The 17,087-nt window shown below is 41.8% G+C and overlaps 2 protein-coding genes across 3 annotated transcripts; both read left to right on the top strand.

Annotated features, from left to right (window-relative positions):
- The first annotated feature begins 302 nt into the window (after window positions 1-302).
- Window positions 303-3,558, top strand: LOC109762550 (glucan endo-1,3-beta-glucosidase 13). 2 transcript variants are annotated; one of them, XM_020321417.4, is made up of 4 exons: window positions 303-583; window positions 890-2,158; window positions 3,075-3,105; window positions 3,214-3,558. In XM_020321417.4, exons 1-4 carry the CDS (start codon window positions 529-531, stop codon window positions 3,341-3,343), a joined length of 1,485 nt encoding a protein of 494 aa, XP_020177006.1. In that variant the 5' UTR covers window positions 303-528; the 3' UTR covers window positions 3,344-3,558. The 2 variants fall into 2 exon arrangements, with proteins under 2 accessions (XP_020177006.1, XP_073366754.1); XM_073510653.1 differs by having other exon boundaries at window positions 312-583; window positions 3,075-3,558.
- A 6,853-nt stretch (window positions 3,559-10,411) lies between these two features.
- Window positions 10,412-11,570, top strand: LOC109762546 (profilin-2). The gene is made up of 3 exons (XM_020321413.4): window positions 10,412-10,731; window positions 10,828-10,965; window positions 11,077-11,570. Exons 1-3 carry the CDS (start codon window positions 10,417-10,419, stop codon window positions 11,209-11,211), a joined length of 588 nt encoding a protein of 195 aa, XP_020177002.2. The 5' UTR covers window positions 10,412-10,416; the 3' UTR covers window positions 11,212-11,570.
- Window positions 11,571-17,087: the final 5,517 nt, after the last annotated feature.

Genomic DNA, 17,087 nt, shown 5'->3' with positions numbered 1-17,087 from the left:
AGTCATCTATTTTAGAACGGAGGGAGTACGTCACTTGACACTAGCCAATGTTGCAAGGTCATTTTTTACCAAGACCCCGTGAGCTCACGCGTCGACCCTAGCCGTGTGGTCCCGGTCCAAGCGAACATTCCTCGCTTACTCCTTTTTCTTTTTCCCTGAGGAAATTCCTCGCTGCTGCAGCTCGGTCCATCGGCTCCCCTCCCCCCTTCCCCCCTTCCGTTTCTACTCCGGACCCGTGCGACCTCTGTTTAAACGCCCTCAACCCTATTTTATAACGCACCCCCTCGCGTCCGCGTCCGCTTCCGCCCGCCCGCGACAGTCACGCGCGCACTCCATTCCACGTCTGCTCCGCTGCGCCGCCTGCGCCCCTTGGCCAGCGTCAGGCATCAGCCCGTCCTCCTCTCTCTTCCTCCCCTCCACTCCACTCAACTGTCACACTTCCCGGCCGCGTAGCCAGCACAGGAGCGCGGACGGCAAGAGCAAGGTCTTGTCAGCGCGGAGGAGGCCCAGCTCGGGGCTGGGACGCCAATGGCGCGGCGGCATGCGGCGGCGGTTTCCGCGTTCCTCTTCTTGCTGCTCGTGGGTGAGTTCTTGACCACATGCTCCTCCGGTTCGTCTTCTGGTAATACTTGATAGTAGTGGTTGCCCTTTTGGAATGTGAAATCTTGGTTAAGTGGAAGCCGAGTGCTAGATGCCTTGCTTCCCGCTGGGTGCTAGCTACCTGCAATGCGTATGGTACCGTGATGATGTCCGACGAATATGTTCTTTTGACCAGATTGTTTGTTTTTCTGGCATGGAATTAAAATACTAAATGGACGCGTCAATGGTGGCTAAAATAAAGAGAGATTGCGCGCCCCTGAATCCTGATGTGGGGCTTTTGCACTTGCAGGGCACTGCCACGGCGGCAAGACCGGCATCTGCTACGGCCGCAACGCCGACGACCTGCCGGGGCCCGACAAGGTGGCGCAGCTCATCCGGCAGCAGTCCATCAAGTACGTGCGCATCTACGACACCAACATCGACGTCATCAAGGCCTTCGCCAACACCAGCGTCGAGCTCATGGTCGGCGTCCCCAACGCCGACCTCCTCGCCTTCTCGCAGTACCAGTCCAACGTCGACACCTGGCTCAAGAACAGCATCCTCCCCTACTACCCGGCCACCATCATCACCTACATCACCGTCGGCGCAGAGATCACCGAGAGCCCCATCAACGTCTCCGCCCTCGTCGTGCCGGCCATGCGCAATGTGCACGCCGCCCTCAAGAAGGTCGGCCTGCACAAAAAGATCACCATCTCCAGCACGCACTCGCTCGGGGTGCTCTCCCGGTCCTTCCCGCCGTCCGCGGGGGCGTTCAACAGCAGCTACGCGCACTTCCTCAAGCCCATGCTGGAGTTCCTCGTGGAGAACCAGGCGCCCTTCATGGTCGATCTGTACCCCTATTACGCCTACCAGAACTCGCCCAGCAATGTCTCGCTGAACTACGCCCTCTTCTCGCCGCAGTCCGAGGGCGTGATTGATCCCAACACTGGATTGGTCTACACAAACATGTTTGATGCGCAGGTCGATTCCATCTTCTTCGCGCTCATGGCTTTGAACTTCAAGACACTCAAGATCATGATCACCGAGACAGGATGGCCGCACAAGGGAGCTGCCAAGGAGACCGGGGCAACTCCGGACAATGCTCAGACTTACAACACCAATCTGATTCGTCATGTTGTCAATGACAGCGGCACGCCTGCCAAGCCCGGGGAAGAAATAGATGTCTACATCTTCTCCTTGTTCAATGAGAACAGGAAGCCGGGCATCGAGTCGGAGAGGAACTGGGGACTCTTCTCTCCAGACCAAAGCTCCATCTACAGCATAGATTGGACTGGCCGAGGAAATGTGGACATCATGACTGGAGGAAACCGTTCAAATGGTACTTGGTGTGTTGCTTCAACCAATGTCTCGGAGACGGCTCTGCAGAATGGCTTAAATTGGGCATGCGGCCCAGGCAATGTCGATTGCTCTGCTATTCAACCAAGCCAACCCTGCTACCAGCCCGACACATTGGTTTCACATGCTTCATATGCATTCAACAGCTATTATCAGCAAAATGGAGCTACTGATGTGGCTTGTGGATTTGGTGGTGCTGGAATGCGGACGACCAAAGATCCAAGTAAGTATCCTGTGCTTAAAACAACTACATTGATAATGTAACGAATGCTTGCACCTTATACTATCTCTGCTTCATTACTAGCTTTGGATGTAGTCTGAATACTGAAAACTAGCCAATTGTAAGCCTATACTTGCAGACAATATGTGCTGACTACAGTGTTTATGATAGTATCCAGGTCCTTGACTGAAATTGCAACCGTAAGTCCATTGATATGATGCTAGCTGTATTTCTGGACATGTAGATGAGTATTTCTTTTGATGAATATATATACAGTTATCAGGTGTTGACTGAGTGTCTTTTTGTCTAGAGACTACAGAGAAGATAGTGCATTACTTAATTTACTGTAATAACATAGCCTTTTGACTTTTGAATGCCTAATCATGAATTTAATATTTTATTACGCTTTCTCTCCTCTGCCGCTTCTAGCTAAAATTATTAGGTTAGACAAATGGTATGAGCATCATCAGTTTTGAGATATGATCGATTCATTTTGTATACCAATTATGCTATAACATTTCATAGGATTCACAGGCATAATCTTCTTATTTGCTAGTTCTGCATGAATCGACTTATGCGCTGATAAGAAAAAAAAACATGCATAGACATTTTTATAATATAAATGGTACCTTGCATGGTTCATATGCGAACAATTTATATGAAAATTTGATCATGTAGTTACAGTTTAATATATAGCTTACCGATGGGTGCTGTCTCATGCTGCTTCACGCAATGCTAGATGACTAAACTAGTTGTGATCCTCGTGTGTTGCCTCTGCATCACTACCCTGGTGTTCTCCTATGAGCTGTGAAGTGTGACCAGTTTTTGCTTGTACTTGTTGGTTTAATGTTACTGTCGATGTTGCTTTTAGTGTCAGCTGGATAATCTTCTCAATGATTTTGTATTGCTTTGCTTGCAGGTTATGACACTTGTGTTTACATGGCAGCCGGGTACGAAAAAACTCCCCGATCTCTCTTTGCAAATGTGATGAACATGCCCACCTACTGGTCTGATCAACAGTTTGCACTAACTATTGTTTTTCTTCTTCTTTCTTACAGCAGCAAGATTAGCACCAAAAATTCAACCGCCACTCCAGCTCCAAGCGGCTCCAGCTCGTCACTGTTTGCCCAATCCCGCACCCTTCTGCTCCCTGTGCTTCCCATTGTGATTGCCGTGGGCTTTCTGTGATTTTCGGAGCACGCTCTAGTTAGTATGTTCGGATCGAAGGTGAGAGGCTAATTGCCTAATACTGGGAACCAGTAATGTTCTTATGTGTGGTGAAAGGTGGCAGTAGGGACCTATTATGCAGTATGTTATTCTCTGTGGATGTACATCGCTGCGCGAACAATATATGTTAGTTGCCATTGAGAACTAGAAATGTGTTGCCGATGTGGTCTCTCTAACTGTGCTCATCTTTACTGCATTTTGCATCATGCTATTAATTTGGAATCTCTTCGTTGTTATTTGAAGGTCGTATCAGTATTCATGCTGCGCCGGTGATGTAACCTCATCGTTTCATTCACCAGAGGTCCTAAGATTCAGAATTATTAAGCTGTCTATATCTGAATTATGTGGGCTTCTACTTTCCAGTGACTCCACTTCAACTGTTAGCTTCACTAGTTTTGCTTCGATACACCCCTCTTAAAAGTGTACACGAGTATTAAAGTTACTTAAAAAGGTTATCATCATATTAGCTTGCAGATCACATGTATTGAATAGATTGATTTAGATATAAAAGACTACATTACCCTTTTTTTTATTGAAGGGTTAACTTCTAATCTTCTCAATTGTTATGTTAGTTCTCCACTATGCCGATGATATTCTCATTTCTCATTATTTTGAGATAAATTCTCATTTCTCATGTATCAGGCTACAACCACAATTCTCATTTCTCATGTATCCGTTGTGGTTGTAGCCCTGTGTAGAAGTTAAGTATGGGGTGTAGCCTATGTAAAAGATGCAATAAGTAGTAACTTGGGTTTGGAACGAAAAAGCGTTGCAGAGGCCGGTCTGCAGGTAGCTCCTAATCCACCCCGCCGAACAAGCATGGGGATGCGTGCGCCAACATGTATTGCAATTTGCAGCCTTGCCTGAAAGATAGTATATCACCGTATTTTAGAGTAGGCCCCATGCTGTACATTTAAGAAACAGGTGGGCTGGCGACAGGCACATGATACTGCTGCGCCTTCATTTTTTTTGCAGAACATGTCACATCACATCATCACGTGTACTCCTATGTGTTTGTGTTTAATCTGTGCATACACTCGAGATGATGGATTAAGTCGAGTTTTGTTAAGGATGGGAAAAACGTCGTGATGATAGTGTGCTTTTAGCGTCGAAAAAAATGCACAGTTATCTAATTATTTGCTAAAAGGGTAGCTAATTGTACACTAGTTTTAGGATTAGTTTTGTAGAAACAGAGAAATCCTGCGCCACAACATTTTTTTAAGAAAAGAGTCGCAATTAGCTACTTTTTGTTCAGAAAACAGTAGGTAATCACACACTAATTTGAGGATTAGTTTCATAGAAATAGAGAAATCCACAATGAACATGTGTTATTAGCACCCGATCGACTGCACATTTCTTTTTAGAGAAATTTCCAGGTGGTCCAAAGCAACATAGACCGTTTAATTTTAACTTCTCAAGGCTGATATAACTATTACTCCCTCCCTTCTTATTTACTTCGTATATTAGGTTTTTCTAAAGCCAAACTTTATAAACTTTCAACAAGTTTGTGAAAAACTATATTAACATATACGCCACCATATCAATACCATTGGATTCATGATTGATTTTTTTTCAGCACCTTATCATTATGTCTAACAAACGAAATAAGAAGTTTGTTATGTTCTGTCCTATATGTCTATGCATGTTTTGATTTGTCGGTTTGGGACCTAAACAATAGAAAATCCATAGAATCTGTTTTTAAAAAACACCAAAAATGAATACTAGTCAACAAAATCATAGCAAAAAGCAGTCAAAATACCATCAGAATTTTTCTGTAACAAAGCTACCATATGTACCAGTGTTCTTGCACAATTTTTTTTGTTAGAGAAGAAAATGTATAATGGAGAAGGTTTTGTATATTCCTCACACAAGAGAAAGTCATACATGTTCCTAACATTGCATGTGTAAATTTATTTTGTTTACTGGCTCTCCCATAATAATACAAATACAGATACCGATGATGACGAATAATAATAATGTATTTTGTAGTGCGTGCATATTTTTTTATGATCACATGAATATGCATCATATTTTACAACACGAGAATTATTTGTCTTCATATGGTAGATACAACATATACATACGGGGCTCGAATGTGAACTTTTATTATATTAAAAGTAGATGTAGGAAACATTTTAAACATTCGTTTTTGAAAAGTAATTGCCGTGTTACATTTTCTAGTGTGGTCAAACATATCCTTGATGAGACGATTCAAATAAAATATTTCTCTTGCCTCTTATGGGGTAAGAGGGAACCATCTTAAGAGAGCTCTTAAAAAAAGAGGCACAGTTAGTTAATTATTTGCTAAATCAGAGAAGCGGCAATTCGGTGCTCGAGCTCAGCTGCACCTAATATCTTGTTCGTTGGTTGATGCGTTGGGATTGGGAAAAGAGGGGCAGATGTGTCAGAGCTGGTTCGACCGAAAAGCGGAATACACCTGCTATACGGGCGTGCACAGTGGTGGCTGTGGGGCCAGTTCGTACGTTGCGTGGGCTGTGTCCGTTACGGCGGTGTGCTGAGCCTAGGAGCAGAACGTCGTCTTGGGGAGCTGAGCCATGGACCAGTTCGTCGTTAGTAAGGGAAGTGGATGAGAAACCAAACCAAGCCGTCTAGGCTCCCGGGGGAAGCACGCAGTTGTGCTCTTGAGGCCCGCAGTCGGAAATTAAATTAAGGTTGTAGATGGTTCTGGTGGAGGCTGCCTCATGGCTCGCCGGGAGTTTGATTTGAAATGGCGGCTGATTCTACCGGTGACGAATCCATGGAGGCCAATGGATTGGAGTTCCTGCTAGATCCGGTCAACAGGTGTGGAACCAGCTCTTCACTGTCGTCGATGCCATTTTTGTTACGAGTTTGGGGGCATAGTTTCGTCGCGATTTTGACTGCGTTGATATAGTTTCGGAGTTGCTTCGATTCCAGGTTCCCCCGAATTTGCCGACAACCTGGAGCATCCAGATCGGGTTTCCCCTGCTGTGCTGCCGCGAGTCGGAGAGGATTAGGTCGTAGCGGAGGAGTCGAACTGCACGTGAGGCTGCGCCCAGGGGGTCGGCGGCCGTAGCCCGCAGAGAAGTGGATGCCAGGCCAGATGAGGAAGAACACTTCGCCTATGCACTCAACGCGGTCCACCGGGAAGGTGAATCCCGAAGCTCCAGGATAGACGAAGAGGTGACGAACTGTTGATAATTTTCACCACTGATTCACATTAGTAGGTGAGAAAATTTTGTTGGGGCTACGTGCGTATAAATTTAATTGTTTAGACGCTTCAATTAAACCAACTGTTGTCGCTCATCTATGGTTGTGAAAATTTGCTTTTGCTGTTCATTCCTTTTTGTGTGGGTGAGTGTCCAGCAATGGATTTTTTGCTGTAGTCCTAAGCAAAATGATTTAGTTGCTCACTCGTTACAGGCTACGGCTGGGCAGTGCTCCGCCTGATAAAACTCCATGCCCATCGACAGTTCCTGATTTAGTCAATATATACCGATGTCTCAATACTAATGTTTACAACTCGTCGACGGTTCTTGATTCAGTCAATTTAAATGCTGATGCACATCAATTTATCAGCACAAACATTTTTTAGGGACTGTTTTGTCCAGACATATGGTTCTCATTTCCATAAAATTTCACCAAAATTGCATATCATTTAGTAGGCATAAGAATAAGAATATATATATATATATATATATATATATATATATATATATATATATATATATATATATATATATATATATATATCGGTTAAAATGGCATTGCGGCAAAATATTTAAGTGAACGTGAATTTGAGCAGAATTAAAATAGCACACAAATTTCATCCAACTCTTGTTCAGTCAAATTGAAGTCAGAATTTTTGTCACTCAGCCAAACTGAACCGAAATAACAATGCGGTTGATTCCAGTGATGGCCCAATTCTGTTCGCAATCAAGAAAATGAGCTGTGATAAAACATTTCATAGATCCAAAGTACATTATGGTCAACTGTATTTCCTCGTCATAGAATATCTTTAGTGGATTGTTAAGCATTACGACTTCTTTTTGTTATCTTTATCATTATTCTTTGTTGCTATTGCCGCTACTGCACATTATATTTTCTTAAAACACTTACTTCTTGGGATGATCCATGAGGATGATGGTGCAGCAGCCATTGTACTTAAGAACTTAAAGGTTGATCTCAGCAAACATACACAACGAGGTAAATCCACATTGTGAACTGATAACCAAACAGTTAGTCTTTTACTTCCAATTCTCTGTTGGTAATCTCACAGATATGAATTATGTTGATTATCTTAGGTTATCATAATGATTGCTGACATGTCTGAAGATCAAACATGTGAACACAGCTATCGCGGAAGGCCTTGCGCAGCGCATTGCCACCTGGGATGCGCCTGAAACAGTTGAAGGGAAAACGATTTGTGTCCATTGTATCTCTTGTGCTGGATATCTTATCCTAGAGTAATTCAGGTTAATATTAGTTTGACGTTGTTCTGAACAGGTTTTCCAATTCCTGTGATAATGCATGTATTCATGGCTCTTGTCCCTTAACAAAATTGATGTGCAAGTTCCAGCCGGTTGCAATCAAGCTAATGGCTTTTCTTCCGGTACTTTGATGGCTTAATTAATTAGGAGGATCGATACCTCAAAACTGGAGTTCGTGTGCAGAACCAAGAAGCAGAGATGAAGAGGCGTCAAGAAAGAGGAACTCAGATGAGAAATTCTGAATTTTCAATGCTCATTTCATGTATTTAATATTCTGAAGTGTTGAAGATCTGTACTTTTGGCAATATGTGTTTAGAATAATTATTCAAAGTAAAATATGTGTTTAGAATAACTGTGTTCAGCTTCTATGCCTAGAATAACTATTCACAGTAAAATCTTGATGTGTATAGCAGCTAGTATGCAAAGTTGATCATAGTGCTACCGGGAGGCGCTTGCAATGTTTTGTTCTCCGTTGACCATATTAGCTTGTAAAATCAATACAGTACAGACTAAGCAATACTGCATATTGGCCTTTCCTGACAAATGTTTGTTGTTCAGTTTATAAAAAAGTTTGCCAACAAAATTATTCAGTGGCAAGACTATTCATCGGTTGCATAGCAGCGGACAGCTAGTTGCATAGCAACAATTATTCTATACCTACAAAGCAGCCTGGCACAGCAGGCAATGAACTTGCGGACGCGGAGGTTGTTAATCCTGCAATTAGCGCTTGCAGACGGTGCCGAAGATGGTGGACACATCGCAGACTTCCACTTGCATCCTGAATCCCGAATGAGTGCTCATAACGAATTTTACAGTGTGATTAGACCTGAGCTTTTTTTAGGTGAATTAGACCTGAGTTTTTTTTTCTTGAGGGGCAATTAGACCTGAGCTAGGATTAAGTTTTGACTCCCCTCGGAATCCACATATGAAACTTGGTGTGGGGAAGACGAAGTAAGCCGGCTGAGGTGGAAAGCCTGTACAGCAAGGCCCAGGAAAACATCAGGGTCGTTAGCGTTTTCTATGGACCGGGACGGTGCTTCCCCAACAAACAGCAATAAATGAGGTGGGCCTGTTTTTATTTCTCAGCAAATACGCAGATATACGGGAGAGAAATACTGCCTAGTGCTGCGATCTCGAGGTAAAGGGATGCCTGGGATATCGGGAGCACCTGAGCCCGTGCTCAGAATTGAATTTCCGCTAAATCAGTAGCAAATTACACACCTATTTGAGTAGTAGTGTATGTAAAAAAAAAGGCGTGCATACAGTACATACACAGAAAATTGCGAATAAAAAAGTGATACTTTTTGAAGCTGCATTTACGTTGGGCCGGTTTAACAATTATTGCAGCTGCAACTCTGCAGCCGTGGCAGGTTTATCCTGTGCTATTTCGAAACCCGGACATGCCCCCATCCATTTGACCTGTGCGAGCAGGGCTGACAATGTGCAACTGACCCGTATACCTTGGAAACGCCTTACAAGAATCAATCACGAGGCCCATTCCCACGAAGAAGATACCGAGCTACCTGACCTTCGGCCTTCGCAACGCCGCTCTCGGGTTTGGAAGGCCAAGAACAACGGCAAATTTGACAAATTTGACCTATAATCGAAATCAAATCACAGAATGAACTGGTTACGAAACTATTTCACTCCCCTAACCCTTTTGTGCAGCGCCCAGGCGCTGCACTAGTGCAACGCCCAGGAGCTAGGCGCTGCACTGTGTAGTGTGGCGCCTAGCTCTCGGACGCTGCACGCTGACTTGGGCACATATGGGTGCGACGCTGGCCGTGTAGCGCCTATCTGGAAGGCGTTGCACAGTAGATGTGGCGCAAAAGGATCAGGGGAGTGAAATAGTTTCGCAACCAGTCCATTCTGTGATTTGATTTCGATTATAGGTCAAAATTGTCAAATTTGTTCAAGAACAACTTGGCGACCGCTTTCGGCCAGAGTGCTGGAAAGTAAGATTCGGCTGACCCACACCAGTCCATCGGCGGTACGAATTGCAGGCCCAGTGTACATCCAACGTTGCTGACTCTCAACTCACTGGCTTGGGTCCACACCTTACTCATCACGTTATTACTAGCACCCTAAAGAAAAATAATTATCATATGTTAGTTACAAAGATTTACGATTATGCCCATGCTTATTGTAAACCTTTTCTTTCAAGGGTTCGGGCCAGTTCTTTTGATGGCTTAGAAAATAAGTTGTCTTCTCAGCTTATTCCATAATTTGCCTCTCTCATTCATTACAGCTACACTAATTATGGAATGATTTATTATTTAAGCTACAGAGAGGCGGATAATCAATTTAGAAGACTCAACAAATTTAAAAGAAGAATTATTTTTTAGGCTAAAGAGAGGCGGCTTATTTTCTAAGCTGTACGGAGAAAACTGGCCCAACGAACCAATGGCAAGGCCGAAATTGCGGCCGAATCCAGGGGTGTGTGCGACGTACGGCCGTGGGTGGGGCTCATGGGCATGGCGCATGGCAGCGCACCAAAGGAGGCGCGAAGTTGAAGGGCGAGCTCAAGATGGACGGGTGGTTGGGACGAAGCAGCAGTGGGGAGGGATGCAGACCTTTTTCCCCGTCCTCCTCTTCCTCTCCACTCCCACCCTATTTATACCGGCTTCCGCCCCCCGCGATTGCACACCCACCGCCGGTTACGTGCGCCTCGATCGCCACCGCAACAAGCCGCCGCAGCAGCCGCGAGAGACCGGTCGACCCCGTTTCCTTGCCGTAGCGCCGCCGGGGAAGGCGAAGATGTCGTGGCAGACTTACGTGGACGAGCACCTGATGTGCGACATCGAGGGCCACCACCTCGCCTCCGCCGCCATCCTCGGCCACGACGGCACCGTCTGGGCCCAGAGCGCCGACTTCCCGTCGGTACGTAAGCCAAGAATGGCGAATCCACTTGTTGCTATTTGGCGCCTGCATGAGCCATGCTTCGACGATCTTGACATGTTTGCATGCGTGATCCAGTTCAAGCCGGAGGAGATGACCAACATCATGAAGGACTTCGACGAGCCGGGGACCCTCGCCCCGACCGGGCTGCTACTCGGAGACGCCAAGTACATGGTCATCCAGGGTGAACCTGGCGCCGTCATCCGCGGCAAGAAGGTAACCATGCATGCACGTCGGATCCTTCTCATCTCTGCCCTCGCCGACCAAACCAAACGTAAAATCAATCGCCTTTGGATCGGATCCGTTCCATTCCGTCTGTGATCGCAGGGCGCGGGAGGCATCACCCTGAAGAAGACCGGGCAGGCGCTGGTGGTCGGCATCTACGACGAGCCCATGACCCCGGGGCAGTGCAACCTGGTGGTGGAGAGGCTGGGCGACTACCTGGTAGAGCAGGGCATGTAGACGACGACGGCCATCACGCCACGCCGCAGCAACAACAATTACTACCGGCCAAAAGACACAGTAGATCTCCACGCGCACGCATATGGGATTGTGGTTCAATTTCTCTCGCATCCTCCTCTAATCCTCTCTCCCTGTCCCGGCAACTACTTCGCCGATTACCACCCCTCTTGATTGATCCGCGATATTTTTTTCCCCTTGTTTCATGATGATGAAGCCGTTCGTTTCGGCTAATAATTTTGATTTTTTCTCCTATACGTATCGTTTTTGGTCATTTGGGTTGCCGTTTGAGTTGTGGATCCGGAACAATATATATATGTGATTGCCATTGGTTTTGCAATATACGAGAACATTTATGTGTATTCCATCGTGTGGTCTGCCTTTTTTTTAGCTGATCGTGTGGTCTGCTTCAACTCCATATACATAGTTCCTATTCTGCTCATTCTGCTACATTTGAAGAAGAAAAACAAACACAATTTTTTGGTCAAGGAAAAAAATGATATTCACCGAAGAATCCACTCAAATTTGATGCGCATAAACTCTTTATTTGGCTTAAAAGGCCATAGCCATTTTCTTTGGACCCCAATACCGAACTAAATTGGTTGTTTGCTCTCCTCTCCTGGATCGAACGAATCTTCCATCTGAAAAATACCATATCAATAGATCGAATTTTCTTAACTTTGCCATCTTTAATACACCAATTTACCTTCAATTTTCTTACACACAACCAGGAGAGGTAAAAACAAAGAGAAAATTGTCATCGCAAAATTTAAATTTTGCCATGGTAAACTCGATGAATTTTCCGTAGAATATAATATAAATTTGGAATAGTCAAATACAGAAAAAACAACGTACACAGGAAAAACTGCCATGGTATTAAACGAGAAAACATGGCAAACTTTGATGGAAAATGTTCTATATATCATGGTTACTTAGCAAACAAGTTTATACTTGTAATTAAGGATTTTGTTTCAAAATGGTTTTCTGTTTTGATGGTTTTATGTACATGGCAAAAATCAGGAGGTGTTGAACATGGTAGCATGGCAAAAAAGTTATAAATTTTTCGCCATGGCAAAAATTGTTTTATTGACATAGCAAAATTTATAGGATTTTTGCCATGGCAAAAATTGTGTTGATGAAATGGCAAAAAATGTATTGGTAACAAGGCAAACATTATAAGATTTTTGCCATGGAAAAATTTGTGTTGGTGACCTGGCAAAAATCCTTTGCTACGACAAAAATTGTGTTGGTAAAATGAATTTATATTGGTGGCATGGCAAAATAGTAATGACATTCTTGCCTTGGCAAAATTGCTATTTTTTTAAATAATACATTTTTTAATTAATTTTCATAAATATTACGCTGGATAAAAAAATTTACAAAATAATACACCGTCGGCCCGCTGCAGGCCGACTGGGCCTAGTCGGCCCACAGCAAGCCGATTGGATTCCAGTCGGCCCACAGCTGGCCGACTGGCTCCTGTCGGCCCACTGTGGGCTGATTGCGTCCGAAGCTAATTGGCTCGCTGTGGGCTAATTGTTTTTGCAAAAAAAGTAGGCATAAAAAATATATATTTAAAAAAATGTTAATCATGTAATTAAAAAATGTTAAACGTGTATAAAAAATGTTCCTGATGTATACAAAAAATGTACAATATATATGCAAAAAAGTTGACATAAAAAATATGTTTTAAAAAGTGTTAAGCATGTATTTAAAAATGTTAAATGTGTGTATAAAAAATGTTCCTTATTTATACAAAAAATATAGAATGTGTATGAAAAAAGTTGACACCAAAAAAATATGTTTGAAAAGTTGACATTTTTTCAAATACATGATTAAAAATTGTTAAATGTGTGTATAAAATATGTTTCTTATCTATTCAAAAAATATAGGATGTGTATGAAAAAAAGTTGACACCAAAAAAATATGTTTGAAAAAAATGTTGCAGTTCCATACAAAAAGAGCAACCAATCATGCTTAGCTCCGTGATGCTCCCATACCGGATCCGGAGCTGGAACATTTTTTTATACACGTTTAACCTTTCATTCCAATACATGAAACATTTTTGTGTACTCATTGAACATTTTTTTCAAATACATGATTAACATTTTTTTCAAACATATTTTTTTGGTGTCAACTTTTTTTCATACACATTCTATATTTTTTGTATAGATAAGGAACATTTTTTCAAATACATGATTAACATTTTTTTTCAAACATTTTTTTTGGTGTCAACTTTTTTTCATACACATTCTATATTTTTTGTATAGATAAGGAACATTTTTTATACACACATTTAACAATTTTTAAATACATGATTAACACTTTTTAAAACATATTTTTAGTCAACTTTTTTGCATATATATTGTACATTTTTTCTATACATCAGGAACATTTTTTTATACACGTTTAACATTTTTTTAAACATATATTTTTTATGCCCACTTTTTTTGCAAAAACAATTAGCCCACAGCGAGCCAATTAGCTCCAGTCGGCCCACAGTGGGCCGACAGCGACTGGAGTCCAATCGGCCTGCTGTGGGCCGACTAGGCCCAGTCGGCCTGCAGCGGGCCGACAGTGTATTATTTTTGGAAAAAATTTACCCAGCGTAATATTTATGAAAATTAATAAAAAATGTATTATTTAAAAAAATTAGCGGCAAAAGTTTTTTGCCATGGTAAAAAGTTTTAATAAATTATTAATTTCAATGATGTTTGCCATGTGCAAAACATCTTAGAAATTTATGGCTATGATAGAAAAAAAATCTAAGATTTGCCATCTAAGTAGTACGCATGATGGCAACTGTAGAATATCATTGCACATTCACATGACACAAAAAGATTCATTAATTGTCCTGTAAATGAACTGAAAATGTCTAAACTTGCCAGGTTATAAGAATGTTTAACCTAAAAAATTCCATATCACTGCTGGACAACATGTTGAAAAAGTGCCATATATTGTAATTGCATGGCAAAGTACAAAATTTAAAAACTGCTCACACGGACAACTCTACAAAAATGTTGTTACCGTAAAGTTGCCATGGCAATTGTAGAGAGACAAATAATTCTAAGTTTTACCATTCGAGTAGCATGCATGATGGCAATATAATTTTTTTCCCAAAATCATGTCAAAAAACATCAAAAGGGAAGACATAATCTTCTCCATTAGTAATCTAGCAATTTCCATTTCAATGCAATCGAAGTATGGCAATTTAATTCAAACGAAAAAACAAGGGGAAGGGCAAAACAGTAGTCCTGGTATTGATCCTCTCCATCAGTAATCTAGAAACTTCTGAATCAAAAGAAAAATTCTCAACTAGTTGAGCCTTGTTGAGAAATCAAGACCTGGAAATACTTGCCGACAATGGACGAATATGATGGTACAACCGGCCTTGAGAAATTACATGCACACACCAACAGTTGTTATGCTCTTTAGGTTTCTACTCCCTTTGTTCCATAATATAAGAGCATTTTTTGCTCTTATATTATGGGATGGAGGGAGTAGTTGCTTTTCTCATTATCTCAAAGAAAATAGTTTTTCTATTTTTTTTCTTGATTTAACTTTGACATATTATAGAAATCCAAGATTAAAATTGTTAAATAATAGAAAAATATTTGTGATTTTTTTTAAAAACAGCGGAGCACGGGCGCACTCACTCTAACGGCGTACCATTTTTATAAAATGGTCACAACAATAAGAAAATAGTCTCAAAAACACTTATTATTTTTTTCCTTTTTAAATATTTCTTACAAATTAATAAATTCTTATTTTTAATAAATGTTCGAACGCATCCAAAAAAATTCTTCAGACTTAGAATTATCCATCATTTTCAAAAAATAATCATGAATTCCAAAAAAATCAAGTACTCATGGAAAATATGCTAGTGAATTAAAATATCATGATTTTTAAAAATTTAAATAAAATACTAGAATAAAAGGTAAAAAGAGAAAAACCGTAAATGCAAAAAACAATTAGAAATAAAAACCGGAAATAACCAATAAATAGAATAAAAAGGGGAAAAAGAAACGGCGGAAGACAACCAGAAAATCGCTCGAGAAAGAGTCTAGGTCCGCTCGCTTCGTACTGGGACTGGCCCATCTTTTGTTTGTGAACCAAGACCTTGGCCATTTTATTCGAAATCACTAATTAACAAGCACTCTTTGCAACATGTGAGTTTCCTTTTTTTCGGAAATCCGGTTATTCAAAACATTTTATCTCTTGAACCGTTTGTCTAAATCTTGATCCGTTTTTACCCTTGGATTTCTCGCGTCGAGATCTTCAAAAATAGATCCCATGTTGATAGGTTTTGACGATTTTTTTTTCATGAAAAAGACGGACCTAAAAACCAGATGTAAAAACCAACTAGGAGCACTTTTTTCCTTTTTTGAAAAGAGGCCCGACTATGCCTCTTGCGGAAGCAAATCCGTGCCTCTCGTGAAAAGGAAAAAGTAGAAAGCGCATTTTTTTTCATTTTCGAGAGGCATGACCGTGCCTCTTGTGGAAGAAAAAAAACCGCGTTTTTTCTGTTTCCGACGGGGAAGCAAATCCGTGCCTCGCGCGGAAGGAAAAAATAAAAACATGTTTTTTTTATTTCTGAGAGACACGGTCGTGCCTCTCGCATAAGCAAATATGTGCCTCTTGCCAAAGCAAATCCGTGCCTCTCGTGGAAGGAAAAAAGAAATGCATTTTTTCACGCAAATTTTCTTTTTAATTTTTTTTCCAAAACCTAAGAATCCGGTGAAAGAACGAAAAGCCAAAAAACCCAAAAAAATCATCTAAAAGCCGAAAACACGTGCGGAAAGATAGAAAAATAAAGATCAAAGAAAATGCCCGGTGCGTGACACGTGGCGACGGCTGAGAGCGCGCAAGTGGCGCGATCTCAACCCACCTCAAGTGACCCTTGGGAAGGCTCCCGCAAGAGCCCTCGTCAAATAGACGCTCCCAGTTTTTTTTTTTTAGGCAAGGCTCAGGCCCATCTAGGATCGTATCCTTGTTTCGGCAGCCATTCTTATGAACTGTTTGGGGCTTTCACAAGGGCCTTATGGAAACAAATGTCAGGCCCAGTTACGTGCCTATTCTTTTTGTGCAACTGTGCTATGACATAATCCGCATTTCATAGTATTATATGATAACCCAAATTCTGCCAGGATATTATTTTTTGAATTCAAGTGCGCTAAGAATTTGAGCATCAAGAATCTAGCCGACATTGTTTGCTACACTTGTTGGCGGGGTTGGGCCTATGACCTATCCTCGTGACTTTTATGTTTCTCTAGGGTGCATTTGACAATAAAGTGGATTATAATAATTTTGCTTGTCCAACCAGTGTTTTCATATTTTATTATTTTCCATGAACGCTGAAATGCAGTGGTCCGGTGGCATCCCTATGAGATGCTTCCGGATGGTGCGAAAAATGGGTGCATAAATGAATAAATGATGGAATGCGGCACATCAAGATTGAACAATAATTGAGTTCATTTATAATGGATCTTTGTGGTTTGATAGATTCATCATTTATCTTTGAATGCATTTTTTAAATGTTGGAAATAACCAGCGGGAATTATCTGGTGGGTGAAACAGCGAAAGCATGGCCTCAACTTAAAAAAAATGTGAGTGAAAGGTAAGCCTCCCCCTCCATTTTCATCTAATTCCTCGACTTAAATAACCGACAGCAAACTATGCCGCAAAAAAAGACAGCAACTAGTACATGTACTACTATCTTGCAAAAACATCTTATATTTTGATAGAAAGGTACGGAAATATTATGGTTACCTCGAGTTTTCCATAGGGCTGTTGCATTATCTATCAGCAACACATTATCGGCTGGACAAGTGTGGTCTGACAGCAAACACACTATCAGCGATGTGCTGGTGTTGGACGGA

Source organism: Aegilops tauschii, chromosome 3 (assembly GCF_002575655.3).
Source record: "Aegilops tauschii subsp. strangulata cultivar AL8/78 chromosome 3, Aet v6.0, whole genome shotgun sequence".
In the NCBI taxonomy this organism is placed as follows: Eukaryota; Viridiplantae; Streptophyta; class Magnoliopsida; order Poales; family Poaceae; genus Aegilops; species Aegilops tauschii.
Note: the sequence above shows the minus strand (reverse complement) of the source record. Positions and strands in the feature narration are given on the sequence as shown.

What these genes read in the sequence shown, in the direction of transcription:
- LOC109762550 (XM_073510653.1), top strand. Translation starts at nt 529, where the DNA reads ATGGCGCGGCGGCATGCGGCGGCGGTTTCCGCGTTCCTCTTCTTGCTG. An exon ending in CCTCTTCTTGCTGCTCGTGG is followed by an intron (nt 584 to 889) that starts GTGAGTTCTTGA and finishes TTGCACTTGCAG; the next exon opens with GGCACTGCCACGGCGGCAAG. An exon ending in GCGGACGACCAAAGATCCAA is followed by an intron (nt 2,159 to 3,074) that starts GTAAGTATCCTG and finishes CTTTGCTTGCAG; the next exon opens with GTTATGACACTTGTGTTTAC.
- LOC109762546 (XM_020321413.4), top strand. Translation starts at nt 10,417, where the DNA reads ATGCAGACCTTTTTCCCCGTCCTCCTCTTCCTCTCCACTCCCACCCTA. An exon ending in AGAGCGCCGACTTCCCGTCG is followed by an intron (nt 10,732 to 10,827) that starts GTACGTAAGCCA and finishes TGCGTGATCCAG; the next exon opens with TTCAAGCCGGAGGAGATGAC. An exon ending in CCGTCATCCGCGGCAAGAAG is followed by an intron (nt 10,966 to 11,076) that starts GTAACCATGCAT and finishes CTGTGATCGCAG; the next exon opens with GGCGCGGGAGGCATCACCCT.